We start from the raw sequence: 19456 nt of genomic DNA on the forward strand, positions 1-19456 counted from the left end.
GTGAAAAGTGCTGAAACTAGTTACCGACTAGTTTCAGCGCTCCTCTAAAAGATGGCGCCAGTTTCACAGTAGTTCACTTCGCTGTCGATAATGCTGAGCGACCAGTTTGAGCACTTTTCACAGAGATGGCGCCAGGGGTTCTAGAGTAGGGTAGGTAACATCTGTCTCACTCTTTCTTATAGCTTTTTTATATATCTTTCTCTCTCTTACCTCTAAAGCGGGAAATATAAGATAAATTAGAGTGCAACTATTGATATACACATTCCGGCAACACAATTTTATCACAGTAAGAGCACTGTGATGCCATTTACCGCATGTCATTATATATTTATAGTATTTATGAATAATAAATACTACGTATTCTGCAATTTTAATAGGAGAAAAGATAAAAACCCTTATATTTTTTATATTTAAACAGGCACAAGGACACTTGATGAACGTAACCAAGGCACTGAACGAACTGGAGGAACAAACTCGACAGAAGAACGCTCTTCGTGGCTGGATAAACCAGCAACGAGCTCTGTGCGCCGAATGGAAGTCTCGACCAGCTAAATTGAGGTCCGAAGCAGCCCACGCCGAGTTGCAAGCGATGAACGATCTGCTTGGAAACGTTGGAGAACGTCGAACCCACGCGTTGACCGAGCTGTCCCTTCACGAGGATGACCAGGACATCGAGGAGGGATTGAACAAACTGGAGGCAGAGTTAACCGACGCGATCACTGGTAAACAAGCTGCCCAGGACCTGATCCAAAAGTACAGGACGCAGGTGCAGAGTATCCAATCCTGGCTGGACGCGTTGTCGAAAAAGGTGGACGTTATCGAGAAAGGGAATGGTCAAACGATCGGACAGAAGATAGCGAGCGTGAAAGAAATTACCACCGAGTTCGAGTCCCAGGGTCCTGCGAAATTGGGCGAGGTGAAAAGTCTGGGCGACCAAGTGATGGACTCCGTGAGCAATTTGGACTCGCAACAAATAGAGGAGCAAATTAAGTCCGTGGAAAGACGGTACGCTGATATAGGGAAGAAGCTGCAGAGGAAGGCTCAAGTGTTGGACATGACGGCTCAGGGTATCGAAGCGACCAGGCAAGAGATCGAGGAGAATCGAGACTGGATGCAGCAGAAGAAGGAGCAGGCTCAGATGACCGATCCGGTTGGATTCGATACCAAACAGGCTGAAGAAAAGCTTCTCGCATTGAAGGTATTTCGACGAGAACAAAATTGTTATCTGCTGTTATATTTTATCCCACGCGTTCAAGTATCTAATAATTCATACGATTCTGTGAAATTTCAGGCCATGTTGAAGGAAGCGGAGGGCAAGCAGATGATAATCGACACGCTGGAGAAACGGGTTGGAAACATGCAGAACGAGCTGGAGACCAACGAGCAACAGCAACTGGAGAACGAGACGAAGGCCTTGCGCGCAGAACAAGCTCAACTTTGCACGATCTTAACCGAAGGAATCTCCAGTGCTACAGCCGCGGCTGATGCTCGACGCAAATTCGAGGGCGACCTGGAGAAGGCTCGAGCATGGATCAAGTTGAAGAGCAACAACTTGAAGAAACTGAGCGGCTACCTACCCTTGAAAGCCTCGAAAGTCGAGCAGGACATCCTGCAGCACGGCGAACTGGAAGCTGACATCGACTCGTTTAGTGAGAAGGACTTGAACGACATTTTAAAGCAGGGGCACAACTTCCTGAAGGAGTGCAGCGAGGAAGATCGTGCCAGATTGAAGAAGATCTTGGACGAGCTGAACGATGACTACGAGGAGCTGAAGAGCGAGGCGCAGGAGAAACAAGCGGCGCTGGCGGATCTTCTTCAGGGACGAAAAGCGTTCGAGAGTGAAATGGACAAGTGTCGAAGGTGGATCAACGAGGCTGAAGTGGCCACGTCCTCGGATGTACGAAGTTCCAGTATCGATATTCTACGAGAACAACTTGCCAAGGTATATTACAGTAACCTCTGTTTTCCCTTCGTTCTCCAATTTTCTTCATCCTCCAATTAAACATCGACTTCAACGTATTTTTCCAGTACGATCGTCTGAAGAAAGAGGCAAAGGAATACGCGGACGATATCGAGAAACTGTTGCAGCAAGGAAAATCGATTCTTCCGACTGTGAGCGACGCTGACAAAATGGAGTTAACTGAGCAACTGCAGAGCATGAAAGAAGCCCATGGAAGAGTAGCTGGAATCATAAACGAAAGAGCGCTGGCCCTTCAGAAGAGCATAGAAGAAGCTGAAGAGTCTTTGGCACGAGTCGCTGAGGCTGTTCAATATATGACGGACGTCCAAAAGGAGCTCCACGAATTGAACAAACCAATTGGTTCCCGCGTGGAGGACGTCGAGGCCATGTTGGACGCGTATGAAAGGATCCTGAACGACCTGAAGGCGAACAAGGCGAAGCTGTCTGATCTGCAGTCGGTGAACGTGGGCGATCTTCACGGCGTTTTGACTCAACAGGACGATCTCATAAAAGCCATAGAGTCCCAAATTGCGAAACTTCGCCAGCTACTTCTACTGCGACAGCAATTTATCGCTCTGATCACTGAGATCCTTACGTTCATCGCCAAGTACACGGAGATCGTTCGAGATATCGAGACCTCTGGCCAGACGACGGAGGAAAAGATCAAAAGGTAGGGAAACTTGCGTGTAACCCTCGTCAATTAGCGACTAGACCTTAATTGCACCGTAAATATTTCTCTGTTCGATTCTTATCCAGATACGACGACGCGATCCTGAAGATTCAAGAATGCGAGGCAACCCTGGCGAGCGCGACGGACAAGGGCCAGCAGATCGCAGCGGAAGGCTCGACGGCAGACAGAAACAACATAACGGAGCAACTGCAATCGCTGAAGCAACAGCTGCAAGCCCTGAGAAGAGCAGTGGAGACCCAGAGGGAGCAACACGAGCTTGCAGCCGCGGAGCACAAAAGACTCGCCAACGAACTGGCTGAGATCCTCGACTGGTTAGAGGATAAAGAGAAGGAGGTGAAATCCAGGCCCCTCCTAGAGAGAGACCCAGTCAGCGTCGAAGCTGAACTGAAGAAGCACAACGAGCTCTGCGAGGCTGTCAACGAGCACCTCGACAGAATCAGAAACCTGAAGAACTCCGTGCCCCACGAGGAAGGTATGCCTGGCTCGTTGAAGGAGATGCTCAGCGAAGCGGTGTCGCTGCTGACGTCCCTGCCAAGGGAAATGGAGGAACGTGGCAACTATCTGGAGAGCAACATGAAACTGAGACAAGAGTACGCCGCTCTTACCGAGAAACTTCGAAGCTGGGTCTGCGAAGCGGAGATTCGATTGGAGAGCGACAAGGATGGACTCGATTTTGAGAATATTCTCAGCGATCTCGAGGAGCACAAGGTTTGTACACCATTTTAATGGAAAATGATCAACGAAATTTTCTTTACTAAATACGTGGATGAATTCTCCTTACAGATTTACTTCAGCAGCGAGCCATCGATCCGAGAGTTGGTGTCCCAACAGATTCAGCAAGCGGCGGACAAGATCTGGCCATCGTTGACCACGTCTGAGCAAGAGGAACTGAGTGCTGAACAGCAACAGCATACTCAGTTACTGAAGAATACTTTGAACACCGCCAAGTCCCATCGCGCCAGATTGGAACAAGGCGCTGAGACCTGGAGGGACTACACGCAAACGTTGGAACGAGTTCGTGCTGTCATCGCGAGAACCAGATTCACCGACGAGCCTGTTACCACTCTGGCTGGATTGCAGTTTAACATCCAGAAGATCACGCACGCGTTAAACGACATACAGGTGATTGTAGAACAGTAATTTACGATTTCAACGAATCTTCGTGGCTCTACGTTCTCTGCTAACAAGCGAGTACTATTTTTTTTTTGTTTCAGAACCAACAATTCGAATTGGACTTGCTGATCGAACGTAGTCGCGAAGTATTGCGACTGGCAGACGCTGACAATAAGAAGACGATCGAAACTCAAGTCTCTGAAATCAGCACGGACTGGAAGGAACTGGTATCCGGTTTGGAAGGTCGCAGGGGTGCCCTCGAGGCGCTCTCGAAACACTGGGAGGGTCTGGAGTCGCAGTGGTCCATGATTGAAACTCGCGTGAACACCACTGAAGAGAAGAGTAAACTTTTGGATACGGTGGTTCGTTCCAAGCAGCACGTACAGGACACCATCAAGACTTTACACGTAAGTGTCATGTAAAACGTGCAGTTTGTCATTGCCTGGATACTTGAAACACTTTTAATATTAGATAATTGTGCAGTTTGTTAATTTTTTTCCTGTTTACTGTGTATACAGGAGCTGGTAGCGGATGCAGAGAAGTTGAAACCGATGGCGGACGAGGTGCAAGCCCTCTCCGGACCCGTTCTAGCTTATCTGGCAGCCTTCACAGAGGCTCCAGCGCACGCACTCGAGGAGAAGCTGAACAAGTTGCAGAATTCCGTCGAATCGTGAGTCAAAATGCATTGTTTTTTCGTGTGGTGTTACAAAAGCGCCGCTCAAGACACCCGATGGGTGTCGCCATGTGTACGAGAACGCGTTTCTTTCGCAACCGAGAAGACTTCGCGTTTAATTAATATTTATGCGCATTTATTACTGATTCACGTTATCACATTATGCATTCGTGACTTTTCGGATGACCTTTTCAGCGTTTTTAAAAGATCGTTTTATGCAAAGGCACAATTTCCACCGAAATAAACTTAATTTACAATTCTTCCATTCCAGATTTAGATTTACCATCTTCTTGTTTCTTTTCATTTGCATTTTTTTACTTTTGTAGTTACATTAACGATTCGTACTTTTCACTCTCAAAAGAGAAACGATCGGCCACCGTTTTCGTCACACGACGGGATTATCGACGAAGAAATCATGCGGAGCGCTTGTGTGCGATTTCGACGCATGTGCATGTATATGTGTCTGCTTACGCATATTACCATCCCCTTCGCGAAGGGAGGTAATGTCCGCTTTCCCCACCCTCTCATATCTTTTGTTTCAGGCTATCTTCGCATCGAATATCGTTAATTTTATTTAATCATGTACGTTTTATCTCGATTCTTTTCTTGACACGGTATTATTTTCAGGGCAAACTTATTCACAGACACCAGTCATTACCAGTGCATTTATTATTATTTTCGTACCGATAGCATTTTCTACTCGTCGATGATTCGTTCATCTTACGCACGCTGTACTCTTTCCTCGAAACTGCGGAGTGGCCGTCGAAATATCTCGTTCGAAACACGTCGATGCAAATGTCAGACGTTCGCGCTGACAATTTGTCGCAAAAAGAGGAAGAGGTAAAAAAAAAGAAGAAGGCGGATGGGGGGGTTTCGCGACAGGAGTGGATTCCTTATGGGTTACGACATATATCGATTTAGCATGCATTACGTGTCCCATTGCGCTCCGTCATACCCAAATTAGTCCTATGACGTAATTAGGCCTTGTAAATAGTTGTACAGCCGTGATATTCGCAACATCGCGAGAATTAATATTCAGCAATGAATTAAAACGATCCGACTACACGGACTTGTCGCTTCTATCCGGTGAACCTTTTAACGAGTCTATAAATCCCATACGAACCTCGCACCTCGACCAGAAAATGACGTCAAATTCGTAACCGACCCTCGCATCGCTGTCAAAGTTCACCAGACCTTCGAAATCTTATCGCGTTTGCATTAGACTTCGCGGAGGACTCGCGAAAACTTGTATCCCAGTTCGTACGAGAAAAGTTGCTCGCGACGAAGGGAAAGCAGGTAGAGCGAAGGGAAAAACGGGAGGAACGTCGTTCGAGAAGTGCGCTACCTGCTCGTCAATCACACCCACAGAATCTATTTCCAGCGATACTGTTTGTAAACACGTTTCAATGGATTGCACAACGCGTCGCTCGGATAATTCGCGCCGCCAACGCCGGGTCATTAATCGAGCGACATTAGGTAATCCGTGGCTCGCCGCATTCCCATCGATTCGGCGATCGCACGTGACGGTGGACGGGTCGCACGCCACCGCGGAATACCCGTAGCGAGTAAAAGGGTTAGCGCATTCGGCAACCCCCGCGTCGCGAGCGGGTGCACCGTCGCAACGAACCGAAGGGGCTGGTTCCCCGATCGAATTCCCACTAAATATAGACTTTCGCCGAGGAAAACCGAGGCGGTCGGCCCGTGTCACGTTTGGCCCGCTTCTGAATCTCAATGGCGTAATATCCGCGCGGCGCGCGATTTCTGCACGCCAGTCACCGTTCGTACGCGGCGCCGCGCGCTGGAAATAAAGTATGACAGCGAACACGCTGATACGCGTGTCCTTTCGACGTAGCCTCTTATTAAACAATCGCCGCCGTCGCGTTAGACCAAGTCGTTCGCGCGATACAGACGGAACTTCCGCCGCGAGTGCGGTCGAGGTGAAGAAGATAGCGATTTCCGGCTGACGCGACGCGACCGTGCAACTTTCTGCGCCCGATAACGGACATTCCAGTGGACGAAGCTAACGTTGATGTTACGTATAGATTAACTCGCGTTACAATCGCGTTAAATCGTTCGCGACTCGATTTCGATAATCGGTACTTTAGTGATCTCGCGAAGGTGAAAACACTCGCGGTGCACCCTGTGAACCGTTCCCCCTTTCTCTCGTTCGATCTTGTCGGCGGATAGTTGTTAATCAGTGGATCGAGGTGTAAAGTCGTCCAACAAACAGTGCTGTAAAGTTGTGCAAGAGTAAGAAAGAGGCAGGCCGGATAGTGCGTGGACGCGGCTAGGCGGTTGATTGTCAACGAGTCACGGCATGTCGATTGACAGTACGTAGTAGCAATGAAATTTTCACGGCCGCTTCCAGGCTTTATTGGGTTAGCGGGATTGTACGCGGTTATTGGCTTAAATATTATGACCGTAGTGTCTTCTGGCCTCTCTATCATCAATCGATACCGAGGCGGAACGACGAAACGTGTTTCGGTGCAGCACGTGACTGCCGGCGTTGCCCTCGGTGAAATGTGACGAGAAAGGGACGTCCTCTTCGCATCGAGTGTTCTCGTGCGGGCGAATACTGTGCGGTAGTGATCGTTTCAATTCCTTTATCGAGCGTGATGTCACATTTCAAGACGAGAACGTTTCTCTCGTGCTGCGAGTATGAACGCTATCGTGGCGCATGACGCGGGGGTGGAAGATACACAGTTTGGTTATATTGATTGCTGTTTATTGAAATTTTTGTTGCCAGCAAACCGTTGCAGGACAGTGATTCACACGGTGATTCGAATTATTTTACATTCATTTTCCATTGCTAGAATTGAAATTTATTTCCGTAGAATTTCGTTGGAACCTTGAAATAGGGGTTGAAATTATGCGTCGCGGTTAGTCGCTGGCTTTACTCGCTTGCTTGTTACACGATCCTGTTAGTGAAATTGTGCCAGAAAAAAGCCGCGTATCACGTTGTACTAAATTTCGACAAGCTACCTATAGCACTGACACAACGTATAACATAATCCACCCTTCGAAGCATCGCGCGTTATTCAACCGCGTATACCGGAAAATACGAAACGGCTCTCTGACCCAAATGAAGCCAAAGACAGCAACTAACACGGCTCCGGATGAAATTCCAGGCTGTAGAACACGCAACGACGTCCTAATTACAGCGGCAATTAACAACCACCCTTCGAGCTCGCTCGGTCGACCTTGGACGAGGGAGAAAAAAGAAGGCGAAAAAAAAAACTCGGGCCCGGAATCCGCGAAACGGAATCGAAAGCTGTATCGCACAATGTTGCAACATGAAACGCAACCTTTCCAATCCGCATTGTAACATCGTACCGTCGGAGCAAGCGTGCCAAGAGAGTAATGAAAAATCGCGATGGCAAAGATCTTCGAGCCAATGAACTCGCGTCCGCGTCGGGGCTCGTCCGCATCTCTCGAAGACGTGGACGAGGGCGAACAAGGAGCAGAGAGAGGCTATATTATTCTTAGGAGCGGCGTGCGCCGCTTTTCGACTGTCGTCGATTTTCGTTCCTGGCCGGCTTGGCGAGCGTGCTCGAGCCTAAGCCGCATGCGTCGCGGCGCCTCGCCAAGACGAAAATTCAAAGCTAACGCTATTACACCCTTCTAATAACGTTTCGAACCGTGAACGCTGCTGTTTAGCTTGATCGTGCCGCGCCATACTGTTGTCCGATATTTTCACGGTGAATCCACGAATTACACGCACATCGCACGCGACCCGATCGAACGTTTTACACAGATAAGAGAAACGATCGCACGCATCGTCGACTCGGTCAGGGATAGAGGAGATTAGAAGATTTGTCGAGGGTTCAGGTGATCGAGGACTTTGCTCCAATTGGTACGATCTTACTGCTATCGGATCCTATCGTTCGGAGATTCCCTCTGAACCATTTCTTCGTAGGTCAAGAAAATGACAGAATACATTCTAAAATATTTTTGTTTTTTTTTTTAATTTCTTTTTCGAGAAATTGGAAAGTTTTTCCGTTCGATCCTCGGAAGTGTCGATCGATAGTAAAATATTGCAACCGCGAGTAGCGGTAGGACGCGTTCTACGTTCAGTGCTCTTCGGTGGACAAGACCTCGAAAAAGTGGCTCGTTGGTTGGTGTTACGAAAATATCTCGACGAACTATGCTACCGCGGTGATGTTGCCGTAGCACATTGGGTCGAGTCACATGCCCGCATAAGGATTGCATCACGTGGATGGACCGCTTCCGGAAGTCGTTGCCGACCACGGTGTCCCGCGGGAAATAAGAATCGTTCGCGGCTCCGCTTTCTATACGACTCGTTGCGAACTTCGAGAATGAAACAAATCAAAAGCAGATTCGTAATTCGTACGATCGTCGATACCAGTTCAGATGCTGGTTATTGTATGCTAATCTATACGGTGTTTAGAAACGTGTTCCACGTCTCGCGAGTATCAGCTTGCATAGAACATCGCCGAACGTTCGCCACGTTTCATAATCGTGACTAATCACGCGATCTTTTCTTATTTAATAACGCGTTAGTCAGCTACGATTCAGAGCGGAACGTGTATCATAAATTTCTAAGTCGTCTCGAAAATACCGCCGGCTGGTGATTGCACCTCGTGTTCAACGCGGTACCATTATTAGCTACGGTGATGTCATCGCGCGAAAAGAAACGCTCGGCGTGAACGACACTTGACATTGACATCAGCGCTGGTTCCACTTTGCATTCGGAAATTCCGCTTTCAGATTTAAATCGACACCTGTTAAGGCTTCCTTCGAGAACGAATTCTACCGTCCGCTTGCATTCCAACGTTCAAAATATAACATAGTTCGACGCGGTTACCGTAAAATGGTAATAATACAATTTGCAATTGTTAGAGGTGCAAAGTTTCACAAACGAGCGTTTCAATTAAGATAATTGAATAGAAACGGAATCATTTCGGTTTCCATTATTGATTTTTTAGTCTCCTCGTTATTTATCACGTCTCGACAGGCAGTCACAATGTATTTGATCGAATGAGTAATCAGAATCGTGAGATTAACGCTGACGTCATTGTTGCCTAACGTGAAACACCACGAAAACACGTTGCACCGGCGTGTACTCGAACGAAAGGCGAATCCAAACGGAACGATGACTGATTGCGACATTCCTCGTGGTTCGATATACCTATAGCGATGTTGTCATCTTTACGAAAACACTTGGCACCGCGAGCGGTTGAAAAATTCTTCGATCCCCCGACCACAATCAAGCGAATTCGCGCGATTGTTTCTATGAATTTACTCTGGTCCCGCGAATTCCTCGAGATGGGACCCAAACGAGGAGATTCGTAGTCAACCATCGTCGTCGATTCGCCGCGTATTACCTCTCCTCTCGCGTAAAGCGTATCGTCGTCCGAGCGAGTGACAGCGAAATTCAAATTGGCCACCGACAAAAGAATAATTCCGATTCGAACGAGTAACCAGCCGACTCCCAACACAATCACACGCGGACCGTTCGTCTACTTTTAGCCAAAGCGTCCTCCGCTCTGGCTGGAGTGAAGCCAGCTACCGTCGAACAAGCGACACGCATTTCCGATTCTAATTTGGTCGCGCCTCCGCCTCGGACAATTCGACGGCTCGCGGCTGATCGATCCGAGGGTATCCGCCGTCTTTTCTTTTCCTGTCGGGTGCTGGTTCGTGTCAACCTCTGCCCTATAGCCGCGACGCGTCCTGACCGCGACGAGATCGCGGGTTGGCACGCATTTATCGGGGACCACGTTGCCACGGCAAATATGCTGAAATCTATTTTTACGCGTTGGCCTCCGTGAACGAGCACGCCGCTAAGGGGCAAATCGTTTTTCCGTCAGTAAGGTAGCAGCCGCAGATTCGCGGACGATCACGTTGGCATCCGGTGGTAGGATCGTAAACGGTAGCGCGCTAGTTGGTAGCCGTTCAGAAACGACGCGTTAAGTTGCTGTCCGTGGCTCCGTTTGGCGCCAGCCTATTGCGAAATTTCCATTTTCGGCTAGCAAGTTCCGTCGCGTGCTCGTCGGTATCGTCTTTCACCGGTTAAAGGTTGCGCCGCTGCGATGGAACGCGAAGGTTCTCGCGTTCGCGAGCACGAAGGAACGCCAAAGAAAACACGTGCAGGAATATCGTTCTCGTAGACTTCGGCGCGTTCTATCCGCGGGTATGAGAGAAAATCGGTGCTCGTTGCAGGCTCATCGACTCCCTGCAGAAGAAATCCCAGAAGGCGGACGAGGACTTGGAGGCGTTCGAGGGCACCGAGCGTGAGATCGAGCAGCTGAGGAAGCGTTTGAACGAGGCGCGCGACCGCGCCTCGAACCTCTACGTGTTTGGTCCGGATCAGGACGCGACCGAGGAGGAGCTTGACGAGCTGGTAACGGACGTCGAGCGGCTCCTCGACAAGGCGAAAAAGTTCTCAGGAAGCACTAAGGCGCGGTACCAAGCTAGCCAGCAGCTGGTCCCAAGCGATCTTGCCCAACACTTGACTGCGCTCGAACTCTGCGCCGAGGCGACAGCCCAGGTGATGGAGGAGAAACAGAGGGAACAGAAACGGGCGCGAACCGTCAGGTCGGACTACCTAACCGACCTGGACGAGGTTCAAGCCTGGATCAGACAAGCCGAGCTTAAAGTGCAGGACAGATCCATCGAAGCACACCCTCTGAAGGAGCAGTTGAAGCTGGTGCAAGACGAGCTGGGCACGATCACCGACAAGCTCGAACGACTAACGAGAAACGGCCGTACCATTGCGGAGAACACGAGGGACGATGCGGAGAAGCAGTTGATCGACAGCACCGTCCACAATGTAACCGAACAGTTGAACCAAGTCAGAAATTGGCTAGACGAGAGGAAGCAAGTGGTAGCCGATACTATCGACGCTTGGCAGAGATTCTTGACGTTGTACGAGGCGGTCAAGGCATGGACCGAGGAGAAGAAACAGTTCCTGGTCGAGCCGTTGAAGCTTAGTACCCTTGTGCAAGCTAGGCAAAGGCTGCACGAGTATTCGGTACGTGGGAGACGAATCCGTTCGATCGTGGATTCTCTGGACTCTCTCTGGGGATGTCGGAAGAACGTGGATTTCGATTTCTTCGATTGTCATCTAGAATAATTTCCAAAGCACACGTTCCTTCGTATTCCTCTTGTTAGAGGAAGGAGAAGAAACGGATCGTCGGTTACTACCCCAGTACTTCTCTTCTCGACGCATCGTCCAGTTTTATTAATCCTTGAATTTAATTCGCGTCGCGTTACAGACAGCCGTAAAGAGCTGCAAACAGATCAACAAGAATCTAAGCGACATGGGTAAAGAGCTCGAGAGTATCGGTCAGGTGTGCAGCGTGGGCGACTTGCCCGAGAAGCTACTCGAAGCGGAGGAAGCTAAGGTTCAGGTCGAGGGTCAACTGTTAGAAAGGGTTGGTTTCTTATCTCTCTCTCTCTCTCTCTCTCTCTCTCTCTCTCTCTCGCGTGCGAGAAAAATAAGACGTTAGGTAGAGATACACAGGCGTGCGTAAGATGAACACCGTACGAACTATTCGTTTCAGAACGCGCTGCTGCAAGAGACCAGCGAAGAATGGGAGCAGTGCGAGCGAAAGATGAAGGAGGTGAAAACGTGGATCGAGAAAGCGAAACAGAGCCTCGAGTCGCCGCAGAACAAAAAGAAACCGTTACGGGATCAGCACAGCATACGCGAGAAAATGCTGAGCGATATCGCGATACAGAAAACGAAAATCAGTATGTCGATGGAGAAGCTTCAGGTTCACTTCCGGTCCGGGATCGGTGGCGATAGTCGAATAGGCGAAACGGTCGACGAGCTGTTGGCCGAGTTAGACACCCTTAATAGCAACGTCAAGGAACAGACCACGTCGTTAGAGGCCTGTTTAGCTCAGATTGATCAATATCAACAGGTTAGAGGACTGTAACAGCCCCCGTTTAGAGGACTGCCTATTTCGCCCTCGACTCTAAGCTGTATTCTTTTGGAACATGATTGCTGATCCGTGTATCGTGTAACAGGTTCGACCGTTGTCTATGGGACGAGTCACGCAATTGAGGTAGATCGTGAAATATTGATAGAATATACAGATATTATGGGCATACAGTAGAAATGGAAGTCTTGAACAGTGATAGCGACAAACTACCCTTATTGCACAAATTACCCTATACGCAACGATATAGAATCTATCAGCTGTTTTGGTTAAAATCAAAAAGGGATCAGCAATCGTTTCAGAGGTTTCGAAAAGGATACGGCTGACGTCTGTTTGTCGTTCTAGGAGATACAACAGTTGAGGCAACAGATTATGCAGGTGGAGCAGCAACTGAGGACAGTGCTCAGCCCGACATACCTGTCCACCGACAAGGAGAAGGCGTTGCAGGAGCAACAGGTAGGTTTGCCTTGATCCCACCTTCTTACCACCTGCACAAGTGCGCTAAAGCAGCAAGTTGATTATTTGCATTTGCTCGATACCAACTGAAGACCACCACCAGGATACATCGCGATAATCTCGATTCTTACCCTAAAAGTCCGGCCGTTGCTCTTCGGGATCGTTTACGTTCGTGGTCGGGGGTTATTTCCCGTGGATGAACCGCGAGTATCTCCTCCGCTGCCTGCCCTCGGGACACCGTGCCCTGTTTCTCCCGTAACTGCTCAAGTGACTAACAATTAACCGTCGATCGAGCCGCACTAATCCTTAACTGTGCCAGGATCAACCAACATTTTCATTGCCCACTCTCGTTTCACTCGCTCGCCTCGTAACGAGACGAGAGAAGATCGACGGGATGGCCAATGAAAATTTCTAACGCATCAATCGGAACTGGAAACATTTTGATCATCCGTTTTGGGGATGGTTTTTATTGGGAGACAGAGGTCGATGGAATGATTTTACTGTCGTTCGTATCAAGGTGTTTCCGTTGAAATTGTCAACCAGTTCCATCTAACCCGTTCCTCGTTTAACTTTCATTTTATACATGAGCATTGTTCTAATTATTTCTTACTCCTAATGATCTCATACGAATAATATTGGGACCAATATAACAATCACTAAACATCCCTATTTCTTCGCTTACTCACTTTCTCTAACTCTGTCTCTCTCTCTCTCTCTCTCATCTTCTCTTCTTCTTCTACTTCTTCTTTCTTCTTCCTGTCTACGTCTCTTTCTAAAAAAATGCTTCGCTAAAATTCAAAATCACGAATTTTCCGCACGTTGTAAATTTAACACGAGAGTCGATCGTTCTTCGGTTAGCAGAACGATCGAACGATCGCGGTCGGGGTCGCGCAAAAAGCATGCTAACTCATCGTGGTGGTACATCTGCTACGCGGTATTGGTTGGTATCATGCTCTTGACTAAGGTTTTGTCTCACCTGTTCTCTTCTAACAAGAGATCAATCGGTCATACGTCACAGTTCACGCACGTCTCTGCGTTTACTCGTCTGTTTCTCTAGTTTAGCCTCTCTTCTTCTCTCGTGTCCGTGCATACATCACCAACTTTTAACGAACACACCCATATATGTTGCTCCGTGATGGGGATTACTTGATTTTGCTTGTTTTATTTTTTCTTTTACTTTTCTTTGTGTAAGTCACGTGTTTCTTACTCTTTCTTTACTTTCTTTTTACATTTCTCGCCGTTTCTCACTTGTCTATATACTGTGTATCCATTGCGTGTTACGAAGGAACACGAATCCCGTGGCTTGGGATTGTACCGCACTCTATATTGTATTATACTTTGCGTCATAGAGTAAACGAGGATTGTTGAAAATTTTATTGTAGCCGCACAGAGCAATACATACTCGTACGTAAACGAAAATAGAAAAGAGGGAACGAAACGAGCAATTTCCTCTTGCAACGTTTCGTCCGTCACACACAGAAGTCTGTCTCACACACCGTTGTATCACCGTAGGCTTTATTCTCGATCGAGTTTCCGTCGTCACGATTTAGCTCGGCTGATTCTGTGCTGTACATAACGCGAGAGCATTCGTTCGGCTCTGTCGAAAACGCGTACGAAAGAACTGCGTTCGACAGCGAGCGCGGAAACGGAAGACACGCAAGAAAATCAAGTGACCTCCAAGACGCGCGTCGAGACTTGTGAGAACGCAGCGAGCACAAGTCAACGCTCCGAAAGACTAGTTCCGATCTTAACAATCTTTCTCTCATTCTTTCTCTTCAATTAACTACATATACTGTGTTTGTTCGATTTTGTTTTTCTTTTTTTTTTTCTTGAATTGTTTTTAATCCGTCGCATTGGCTATTTGATTTACGAAATTTTATTTGCTGCACCCTTTCCCGCCACTCCTTTTTGAACGAACTTCACTCCCGTCCGTATTCACCCTTCCACGTTCATCCCCTATTTCGTTTCGATCATCGTATCTGCTTCGCCATCGTCGTCTTCTCGTCCTGTCACCTGGTTTAATTATCTCCGTCCGTGAATTCTCATCCCTGGTTACGCTCTTTTTTTGGTATTCTTGGATCTCTGTCTCTCTCCAACTTGGATCGAAATTTCGTTCACGATCTTGATTCCATCTCGCTCGATCGCTCGGCGTGTTGTTGCTCTCTCTCTCTCTCTCTCGTTCCTTCGATCGTTTCCGTCGACTAGATCTATCGTGAGAGGATCAAGGTGTTGCAGAGCAAAATTCAGGCGCGCACCGAGAGAACGAAGATCCTCGTGCAACGTGGCAGGCCCGATCCGGAACCGTTGGATCCATGACCGGTCTAGTCGACTACAGGCGGGATCGATATTGTCCGTGAACCTCGCGGCTTTCGCACGGGCCACACTCGTGGCAGCTGTAGTGTCGTTCCTCGCGTCCGTTTATTTTCTCACCCGGTGCAGTTCCGCGCGTTCCATCCGTGACGAACCGAACGTCGAGATCGATTCTGCTGGGAGTCGTCGAGGATTCGCTGAGGGATCATTTCCCGCGGCATCGAAAGCGACGACGTTCCCGGTCTCGTTCGCGGATGGCACACGATCGATTTTTAATACCTCAGGATCTTTTTTAGCGAACTTTATATATACATATTACACGCAATATATGTATGTATGTACACGTGTACCGTCTGTCTTATATATTATATCGAGCAAACTTTTCCTAAAACGTGTTGTTCGTTCAGGCATAGAGAGCAGACTTGCGTTCGTACAAAACACGAAAAGTATACGGCCAACAGTAATACTGTCTTTGAAAACCAGAGAATAAAGAGCCCACTTTGTTGCAAAAATATAAAATACGCCAGACGTGTGTTTCTTCGCTAAACCACACACCATCGCTGATCATAACGTTAATCTAGCATACACGCATATACTAAAAAAAAAAAAACCCTCAGTGAAAAATGAAACGGGAATAGAGCTAAGAATTCTCAGTACCCGAGGAACCCTGACGACACCCCTGACCACTTCCCCGTGTCCACCCCCGCCACCCTCGATTTAACATTCTTACGTGTATACATTTTACTTTTTCACCCGCGCATACACATTTCCTACCGCAAAACAAACAAACAAACAAACAAACAATACAAATATAAAAAGAGACTCCCAGAAAATTGACCGTATGTGTAATTCCATTGTTCTGCCTTGGCTGTTCCTCCGTGGCGGATAACGCAGAGCCTGCAGCAACGGATGGACGATTGGAGGGCGCGCGTGAAGACGCTGATGGACGATATTTACGCCGTGGACCCGTACTATGTACAGAGCAACGAGGCGAGGCTCGTCAATCAGGTCTCGTACGCGGACATCGCAGCCGGTCGTACCAGTCCGAGCTCCAGGGGTTCTAGCCCGTTCAGAAACAACCGCGACGAGCCCGCGCCGACGCCGCTCTCGATTCAGGTGCTCAGGCCCACCGCGCAGTTACCAAGAACGACGGAAGTCCCGAAACCAGCGGTCGAACCGGCTTCTGACGCCGCTCCGCCTGCTATTCCGCAACCAGAACCGATTACTGGCGAGGAACAAACGAGAACCGAGGAGTTGGGCGAGCAGAGGGAGCCTGAAACGTGGACGGAGGCGACCAGACACGTTTCCAAGGTCGACTCCGTGGACACCAGGTTGAGAAGTCAGACGAGAAGAACCGCGTCTGTCAGGAAAGGTTCCAGAGAGCCCGTCCGTGAATCTCGCGAGAGGAATTCGTCCGTGGAGAGTGAGAACGTGGCGGAGTCGTCTAGATCTGTAGAACAGAGGAAAGAACCGGTGATTCTTAAGAATACGTTGGCACCTAAGGAGGAGAGGAGAGGGAGATCGGCTAGTCCCATATGGATGCCTGGATCCACTTCGTACGCGGATATTCTTCGAGGAAACAGGCAAAGTTCTCGCAGCCCGTCCGTGGAGACCAGCAAGGACTCTCGTGCGGCTGACAGAGAAGTCAGAGAGGCTCTGGTCGAGGAGGCTGACGTGGAGACGGTTGAAGAGGAGAAACTCGAGTTCGAGGTACCACGAGTCGAGGTGGAAGAGGAGACGAAAGTTCAGGAGCCTGTTGCTGAGCCACAGGTAGCGGAAGAGGACTATCAACAGCAGCCTACCGAAGTGGTACCAGAGGTTGCACCCGAGGTTGTACCGGCTGCTGAGAAAACTCCAGAGAAAACATCCGAGACTGAACCCAGTTGGGCAGACGAAAGCATCGAGGGATCCGTGTTGCTCAACGAAATGAATTACGAGAATGTCACGCGGACGCCTCAGCAAGTTTCAGAGGTCTACAACTATATCCATCCGCAAATGCCAGAATTGATGGGATTCATCGGGTCTCAAATCGCTTATCCTGTGGGCTCGTACGTTTACATGCCAGCAGCGCCGCCTCAACAGATAGCTCTACCTCACTACACGGAGAGCCAGATAGCCTTCCCGTCAGAGCAATACGTGGCAGCGCAAGCTGGGTACATCCCCGAGCCAGAGATCTACCAACAGAATCAACTGCAAAAACATCCACACAGACCACATCAATCTAAATACAAGAACACCCAGAAGAGCGCTCCGTTGATAGTGCAGAACGTCGAGGAGAGATGCTTGACGAGTCAGACTCCACCGCCTGCGGATGTTCAGCCTGTTGTCGAGCCAGTTGTGCAACCAGTTGTTCAACCAACGGAAGTCTCTGAGCCTGAAAACCCAGTAGAACAAGAAGAACCTGTCCAGCAACCCGTGCAACAAACGGTTCCCGCGACAGCTTCGGAAAGCACAGCAACCAAGTCAAAGAATACCACCCCCAACGAGAATAAAGCGTTCTCGTACGCTCAGATCCTATCGCAAGGTCTAAACCCAAAGCCTGCGACAACGAATAATAGCTACTCCTCAACACCCACGTCTCTGCCCCTCAAACAGACGAAGGAACGATCACGATCGCCGGTGAACTCGACGGCGTCTTCCATACACGAGTCGAGTCCTCCTCAGGAGGCGAGGCAGACGAGGGAATCGTCGACGGGCAAGGAGAGCACGTGGGACATTACAAAGAGGCGGGAGACAAGGAAGACTCATCAGGAGGCGCCTAAGACGAAGATTCCGGAGAAACGAGCTCGCAGAGGACCCGAGCAGCCTCGTGAGAAACCTCAGAAAGAGAAAGTTAAGGCTAACGCGGATCAGCCGAAGCAGATAGTCGAGGTGAAGGATGAGGTCTCCTTAGAGGAGGATTCTAAAGGTGTTTCCAAGATAACTCCCAAAGCTAATGAGGCTGAAGTTCAGAAAGAGAAAGTGGATAACGTTCGACAGGAGAAGAAAATGGATGCTGGTAAAGTGAAAGAGGTGGAGACTCGGAAGCAGACTGAAAAGGAGGTTCGCGAGGAGAAGCAAGCAACTGTTCAGCAGAGGAGTATGTCTCAGGAGAAGAAACGTAAGCCGAAGAAGAAAAAGCCGGAAAAGGTGGTGGACGATGAGATAGAGAAAGCTTTGAAGGAGATCGAGGATATGGATAAGAAGAGAGATAAATCGAGGGAACAGGGTAAGAGTAAAGATACGGTTCAAGTAACTGCAGAGAAGTCGAAGGAGGAGAACGAAAAGAGGAACGCGAAGTCGAGCGAAAAGAAGAAACACGGTAAACCAAAACCGGAGAAGGTTAAAGATGATTCAGAGGCTACTGTGACTCAGTCGAACGCAAAGGAACAGGTCAAACCGAAAGACGACGTTAAAGAAAGCAAAGAGGAGAAAGATTCTGAGAAGAAGAGCGCGAAGGATGACGCTAAGGTTGCTAAAGAGAAAGAAGCAAAGGTAGAGGTTCGAAAGAACGAAGCTGAGAAGAAATCCGAGGCAAAAATAGATTCGACTAGCGAGACGAGGAAGGTTGACGCGAAGGAGGAGAAGCCTCAGAAGGAGTCGAAGAAGAAACAGAAGGGTAAGGAACAACGTAACGCAGCGAAAGACAAGTCTGACAAGGATGGTGCTAAACCGACGAAAGTTGAAAGTGGGCCAGAATTGGATAAGAAACAAATACCTTCTGAGGATAAGATAGATACGCAAAAAGAGAAAGATGTTACTAAACCAGAGACAGCTAAAGTTACTGAAAATGTGGAACAAGTAAAGAAACAGGAGGATTCGAAGGCTGCAAAGCCCACGAAAGCGGATAAAATATCAGAAACCAAGCCTGAGTCGAAAGATAAGGCACGAAGTGAGTCCAAGGAAAAGGTTGAAGTAAAATCCAAGCCTGAGTCGAAAGATAAAGCACGAAGTGAGTCCAAGGAAAAGGTTGAAGTAAAACCCAAGCCTGAATCGAAAGATAAAGCACGAAGTGAGTCCAAGGAAAAGGTTGAAGTAAAACCCAAGCCTGAATCGAAAGATAAAGCACGAAGTGAGTCCAAGGAAAAGGTTGAAGTAAAACCCAAGCCTGAATCGAAAGATAAACCACGAAGTGAGTCCAAAGAAAAGGTTGAAGTAAAACCCAAGCCTGAATTGAAAGATAAAGCACGAAGTGAGTCCAAAGAAAAGGCTGAAATGAGAACCGATGAACCGGTGAAACCTAAAGAACAAGATAAATCGAGAAAAGGAAAGAAACAAAAGCAGACAAACGAGCAAGAGTCTTTGAAGGATCAACCGCCCAAAAAACCGAGTCAATCGAAAGAGGAAAAGAAAATAGAACAAACGAAACA

The 19456-nt window shown here is 48.5% G+C and overlaps 2 protein-coding genes across 3 annotated transcripts in view; both read left to right on the plus strand.

The window, feature by feature from the left end:
* LOC143424026 (muscle-specific protein 300 kDa-like) overlaps positions 1 to 15629 on the plus strand; it is a 51044-nt gene extending 35415 nt beyond the window's left edge. For both annotated transcript variants that reach the window (XM_076895828.1, XM_076895829.1), the window contains 12 exons: positions 419 to 1198; positions 1292 to 1942; positions 2029 to 2630; positions 2717 to 3359; positions 3435 to 3773; positions 3866 to 4171; positions 4283 to 4434; positions 10618 to 11428; positions 11673 to 11831; positions 11961 to 12323; positions 12687 to 12797; positions 15003 to 15629. In XM_076895828.1, coding sequence (XP_076751943.1) covers positions 419 to 1198; positions 1292 to 1942; positions 2029 to 2630; positions 2717 to 3359; positions 3435 to 3773; positions 3866 to 4171; positions 4283 to 4434; positions 10618 to 11428; positions 11673 to 11831; positions 11961 to 12323; positions 12687 to 12797; positions 15003 to 15113 — 5028 coding nt within the window. In that variant the 3' untranslated portion in view covers positions 15114 to 15629. The remainder of the gene's footprint in view (positions 1 to 418; positions 1199 to 1291; positions 1943 to 2028; positions 2631 to 2716; positions 3360 to 3434; positions 3774 to 3865; positions 4172 to 4282; positions 4435 to 10617; positions 11429 to 11672; positions 11832 to 11960; positions 12324 to 12686; positions 12798 to 15002) is intronic.
* Positions 1 to 19456, plus strand: part of LOC143424053 (uncharacterized) — a 204206-nt gene that overhangs the window by 153982 nt on the left and 30768 nt on the right. The window lies entirely within an intron of this gene.

The sequence above is a fragment of the Xylocopa sonorina genome, chromosome 5 (genome assembly GCF_050948175.1).
Source record: "Xylocopa sonorina isolate GNS202 chromosome 5, iyXylSono1_principal, whole genome shotgun sequence".
In the NCBI taxonomy this organism is placed as follows: domain Eukaryota; kingdom Metazoa; phylum Arthropoda; class Insecta; order Hymenoptera; family Apidae; genus Xylocopa; species Xylocopa sonorina.